At 35.6% G+C, this 6149-nt stretch overlaps 2 protein-coding genes across 2 annotated transcripts in view; one reads left to right on the top strand and one right to left on the bottom strand.

Moving 5' to 3' along the window:
- Positions 1 to 894: 894 nt before the first annotated feature.
- LOC106111672 (DPH3 homolog) lies at positions 895 to 2410 on the bottom strand. Its single transcript, XM_013293816.1, has 3 exons — positions 2181 to 2410; positions 1934 to 2008; positions 895 to 1784 (listed from the first exon to the last, which is right to left on the bottom strand). The coding sequence occupies exons 1-3, from the start codon at positions 2286 to 2288 to the stop codon at positions 1716 to 1718; spliced, it is 252 nt and encodes an 83-aa protein (XP_013149270.1). The 5' UTR covers positions 2289 to 2410; the 3' UTR covers positions 895 to 1715.
- A 386-nt stretch (positions 2411 to 2796) lies between these two features.
- LOC106111689 (EH domain-containing protein 1) overlaps positions 2797 to 6149 on the top strand; it is a 15979-nt gene continuing 12626 nt past the window's right edge. The window contains exon 1 of the mRNA XM_013293835.1: positions 2797 to 4194. Coding sequence (XP_013149289.1) covers positions 2970 to 4194 — 1225 coding nt within the window. The 5' untranslated portion in view covers positions 2797 to 2969. The remainder of the gene's footprint in view (positions 4195 to 6149) is intronic.

Here is a 6149-nt window from a genome sequence, read left to right as displayed (position 1 = left end):
CAGCAGCCGCTGTCGGGCGGCAGCGCGCCGCCCTCATAGGAGTACGCCTCGCACAGACTGTCCTCGCCGCACGACACTGTACAGAGCACTAGACACACCTTGCACTGAGAACGGTAAGTCTGTCCATCCGGCCGAGCGCCGCTACTTACAGGACGGATGTAGACATTAGAAAAGTTTTTTCATGTAAAGTATTTATAAATCATATTTATTTTTTTTATTTGCTTTTAGCAGAGCATCGTTTTAAATCATGACTTAATATATAATAGTTTGTTAAAGAAATATATCTTACACAAGTATAAAAAATAAATTACTATTTTTGCTTAGAATCAAATCCAGCACAACTTTACTACATTAGCTTAATACTTCATTGCATTAACTGTTTAAAGGTAATGTACTTACATCTATTTACATAAGAATATGTAATTACTAAATCGATCTCATTTACCACCGAAAATATTTGGATATATTCAAAAATTTGGTCTTTTTAACTAAAAGCATTGTACTAATAGACTGGACCTGCCCAGACCAGGTGTATTGTTCTGTAGATAAATGTTAATTTGTTCCGTAGATATTTCGAAATTAACTTTGCCACTCAATTAGCATCTGAAAATATATTTTTTATAGACCATTTTTGTATGCTTTTTTTTCGTGACAAAAGTATTGTGATATTTTTTGACCGCTTTGTCTTGTAGTGTTTTATTTAGTGTAATTATCTTTTAATTGAGTGTTTGTGTAAATTAAAATGTTTTCCTCGGACATCATTAATAGTTTTAATTTGATTTATTATGAGAATGGTACTCTAATGCTTCTATGTGAAAAGCTAACAAATAAGGAAAATAGAGAAAATTATAACAAGACACACATAAAACAAACATAACTACACTTTGTCTTTTGTTTTATAAAAAATTGGTATATTTGAATAGTTAACTAAGATAGTACAATTTGTTTATAATTATCTAGGTAATAGCTCAATATATCCTTCCATTGAATTGGCCGCAGTGTTCATGTTAGCTTCTCTATATGTATGTTTACTTTATGTATTCCAATATCTTATTCACTCTAGTTAATTGCAATATTAATGTTAGATTTTATAATATGTATGTATTTTGTAAACTTGTCATTGTGGTACTGAAGAGTATGAATTTCTGAAGTGTGTAAAAGTATTGTATACTTGAAATGACAATATTTGAATTAGCTTGTTGAGTAGCATTGTGTTGAGTAGGAGCATTCCGTAGCTAGTCAAACTGCATTATTTAATTTACCAAAATAAACTATATACAGTCAAACCTGGATAAGCATGTTCAAGGGACTGCATTATTTTTCTCACTTATGGACATTGTCAGGATCAAAAAATGACTCACTAAAGGTTATGCAAGTTTGACTGTATATTGTACTTGTTTAGGCTTAATCTTTTTATTTACAAAACTATTTATTACAATGTATTTACATAAGATATTGTTTTATTGTATTTGGTGTTGAAAATAGTGCTTCACGAAATGAAAGAAAATTGTATAAACAATATATTATATTGTCTTTATGTAACTGTAATATAAAATATATACATGAAAATTATTTTATTTCTTGTACAACAATCACAAGACATTGCCTTAAGTGACAATGCCAATTGGCAGTACTGACATCCCATCTGCGTCTTGCCAACCTTGTCTCCCCGTGACCCACACTTGCCACATCTCTGTCTTGTCTCACAATGAGCTCTAGGCTTTCACAGCTTCCTTGTCAGCCTCCTCATTGTGCACTTCTTCTGCCTCCGCTTTAAACTTCTCCTGTAACAAATACTGTGATTATATCACCCTATATATTAAAAAGATCAATTCATGTTTTTATTAAGGATGTTGTGAATTTTCGAACTAAAGCCACAACCCAAACAATATATATTATATTAACCAGACAGACCAGAATCATGTTATTTTACCAGATCGTATATAACTTTGACGACAAGTGAACAGCTGGGACACGTCGCTACCTCCTCCCCCGCCATCAGCTCCTCCTAGGACATAGCAAACATGTTGAATCATTAACATAAAACCAAAACGACGTATCGAACGCGAATTTTTACTATTTATTACAAGCACTCTATAATTATAATCTTATTGACTGGTCACGAGAAACTGTAATGTAATACTCTCGATAATATTTAAATAATATAAATTACCCCTAACCTTACTAATTTGAAATCTATCACCGCATGGACAAGGATAGTAATACATATCCTCCTCTTCGTCGTAGTCGAAATCCTCAATTTCAATTTCGTCATGAAATATCGTCATTCTTTATAAATTATAACACAGTGTTTCCACGAATATTCAACATTGCAATAATCAAGGAAACTGCGCGCGTTTTCCAATTTTCCAAAGCAGTGACAGGTGACAAGGAAATGACATATTTCATAGATATTTGACATTGACAATTGCAATCTGGACACTAAAAAAACCCAGGGTTACCTTATGTATTGTTTACGAATACATTTTCCCGATTTTTTATGAGTTTTTTTACTTAATATTAATGATTCTAACAACTGCCACCACTGTAGAATTCTCTCAAGAGAGAAAGAAAACTTCGAATTAAAATTGTTGTACGTTTTACTTCAGGTTTGTTACAAGGTTGTTTCCCGATAGATAAGTACATACATTCATGTGATATGAAACTAAAAGATATTTACGGGTATAAAGTGGGCCAAGTTCTTGTTATTGTCTGGGATCAAATAAAGTTCTGAATCAAATATTTTATATGCTCTTTCTCAAACATTTCAAGACATGGCAACATTATGGTAGCACGTCACACACGTCATTAATTTCATTTAACATCATATCCAATCCGTATCTCAAGTGTATAATGATCGCGGTGGTCTCGCTAATTTTTTCATACGATTCTATTTAAAGTGGTGCAGTGAGTGAATAAGTGCCGACACGATCATATTAACAATTAGATAGTTGAAATACAATAGCAAAATGTTTAGCTGGCTTAAGAAGGAGGGAGAAAAATCTGAAAGTATCGACAATGTCGTCGAAGGGCTTAAAAGAATTTATAAAACTAAACTCCTCCCTCTGGAACTGCATTATCAATTTCATGACTTCCACTCACCGCAATTGGAGGAGCCTGACTTCGATGCCAAGCCCATGATACTTTTGGTAGGACAATACTCAACCGGTAAAACGACCTTCATCAAATATCTCCTAGAAAGAGATTTTCCGGGTATCAGAATCGGTCCGGAGCCCACGACCGATCGGTTTATAGCAGTAATGTATGACGAAAAAGAAGGCGTAATACCAGGTAACGCTCTCGTCGTCGACCCAAAGAAACAGTTCCGCCCTCTAAGTAAGTTCGGTAACGCCTTCCTAAATAGATTCCAATGCTCCACCGTCGTGTCCCCCGTCCTCCGCGGCATCTCCATAGTGGATACCCCCGGCATTCTCTCAGGAGAGAAGCAGCGAGTGGACAGAGGCTACGATTTCACGGGTGTCCTGGAATGGTTCGCCGAACGAGTGGATCGTATCATATTGTTGTTCGACGCTCACAAACTTGATATTTCCGATGAATTCAGAAGAAGTATTGAAGCTTTAAGAGGTCACGATGACAAAATTCGTATAGTATTGAACAAAGCTGATATGATTGACCACCAGCAGCTGATGCGAGTATACGGCGCGCTCATGTGGTCGCTGGGTAAGGTTCTCCAGACGCCCGAAGTGGCTCGAGTCTATATCGGTTCGTTTTGGGACCAGCCGTTGCGATATGACGTCAACAGACGTCTGTTTGAAGACGAAGAGCAGGATCTCTTCAGAGACATGCAGTCTCTTCCGCGAAATGCTGCATTACGTAAATTAAACGATTTGATAAAAAGGGCACGCCTTGCTAAGGTTCATGCATACATTGTAAGTGAATTGAGAAAAGAAATGCCTTCAATGTTTGGAAAAGATGGAAAGAAAAAGGAGTTGATCAAGAACCTCGGTCAAGTGTACGACCGCATCCAAAGAGAACAACAGATATCTCCTGGTGATTTCCCTGACATTAAGAAAATGCAAGAAACTTTGGCTAATCACGATTTCACCAAGTTCCACCCACTGAAGCCTAAGTTACTTGAAGTAGTTGACCACATGCTAGCGACAGACATCGCCCGGCTGATGGACATGATCCCACAGGAAGACGTCAACGTTGTCACAGAGCCTCTCATCAAGGGTGAGTACTTAGATAACTACTGCTCTTCTAGACAAATTGTTCTATATAAACACAATTAAAACTGAAATTGTTAAATATTTTCATAACATCCCTAATCTCGATTTGTTTTTAAAATACCTTATTTAATGTTAAATTATTTAATTAAGATCTGACTTTTTCCCTTTGTCCTATCCTATTTGATTCCTACCATTTTTTCTATAATTTATTATATGTTGACTGGTTGAAATATTACCACTCCTTTTGTACAAACACTTTAAATTACGTAGATATGTGTCATACACTACAGTGTTAATTTTGACATTGTGGTAAAACTCACTTTGTGCACTCAGTATGTTATATGAGTTGATAACATTAAGAAGTTAGAGCGCTATCAGTAGATATTGACCTGAATAAATGTACTTATCAGATACCGTGCACGGAATTTGCTGTTACTATTAGCGCCGCCATTAGCGTAAAGCATTCTTTCAGCGCTGACTTCATGCTTACACACACATTATATTGGTTCCTAATAAAGCTGGGTATATTTGTTTTACATGTTTCCTTACTGTAGTACTTCATGATAACTAATTTTACATTGGCGCTGTAACACAGTACTTAACTCATGTAATATATGACGCATTGTGTACTCGGAGCTCAGATAAATTTATTTTGTTGAATGGATGACGATATATGTACATTTTGCAATTATTTTAAGTGACATATCTTGCATAATTTAATATTTATTTATATTATTTAAAACTTTATGCACAAAAATTAAATACAAAAGTTTAAACTATTATACTAAAAATAAAATATGTGCAAGGGCGGCCTTATTGCTATGAGCAATATCTTACAGGCAACCCTGTGGGGATTTGTAGATATGTTTTATGCCATTATTTTACTACACATTTACAATAATATGACTAGTATACAAAATAATAAAAATGACTAAACTGTTCAATTTTTTAACCAAAAACATATCGTTCATACACTTGAAAGTCAGTTTCTCTATATTAATCTATACTACTCAAATTCCGCTCAAAGTTAATTAGTATGTATGAGTCATAGCATTTGCTACTTGAACTTTTGCTCTTAATTTATTACTTACCTTCTGTTCCTGTGCGGCTTTATCCAGATGTAATTATAAAAACTTCAATTTATTGTTTACATTTGTTGAATTTTCAATTGTAAATGTCATAATTACCATTACCATAATAATCTTCCAAACATTCATTGTTGACAGCTACTACTAGCTACTGGCTACGTTATGGTTTTTTCCCCATATGAAGGTTTTCCAATTTATTTACCCCCTAAGTTTAATAGCGTGGAATACGCCACGAAGTAGTTTTTGTTTACGCATTATTATATTAGTATGGAATTACGAATCAAATAAATTATTAGTGTCAAGTAAATATAAAAAGTGAACTATGTACTTGCTACGTATCGTAATGTCTAAGCGGTGAGCTGAGAGTCCGTGGTCTCGGAGATTCCGGTGCAACGCGAGCGCTAATGACACGACCAGCTCACGTCGCAACTGTACCTAACGACCGACGTGGGCCGAGCCTCCGCATCCGGACCTCTGCTAACTATGCTGCCTAGGTGTCGTTAGCAACCTTGTTGTCGACGTCCATGACGGCAAGACATTCAATCCTGACACAGTGATGTCTATATCATGAAAAAACTTGTAACAGCTGAGGTTAAAGGTACACGTCCTTGGCCTGCTTTATTTGAGTTGTTTTTTTACGTAAATATTGATGTACACATTAACTTTCTTCGCCTTACTAAAAATTAGCTGTAAAATTATTAGGATAGAGAAGACATTATCTTTGTGTGTTTTATATTTCCGTTGGACATAATGATAGAGCTCAAAACCCGGTAACAGTAAACGTGCTGCGACCATTCGTCATTGTACAATGGAACAATATATGGCACAATTAAAAGTAACAACAGCGCGGGAGGAAGCGGCGCGGGGGGGG

The sequence above is a fragment of the Papilio polytes genome, unplaced genomic scaffold (genome assembly GCF_000836215.1).
Source record: "Papilio polytes unplaced genomic scaffold, Ppol_1.0 DF824157.1, whole genome shotgun sequence".
NCBI classification, from domain to species: Eukaryota; Metazoa; Arthropoda; class Insecta; order Lepidoptera; family Papilionidae; genus Papilio; species Papilio polytes.
This window is presented reverse-complemented; position numbering and strand designations above follow the sequence as displayed.

Coding starts and splice junctions, on each gene's coding strand:
- LOC106111672 (XM_013293816.1), bottom strand. CDS start 2,288: ATGACGATATTTCATGACGAAATTGAAATTGAGGATTTCGACTACGAC. Junction 2,009..2,180: donor ATAGATTTCAAATTAGTAAG/GTTAGGGGTAAT, acceptor GCTATGTCCTAG/GAGGAGCTGATGGCGGGGGA. Junction 1,785..1,933: donor TCAAAGTTATATACGATCTG/GTAAAATAACAT, acceptor TATTTGTTACAG/GAGAAGTTTAAAGCGGAGGC.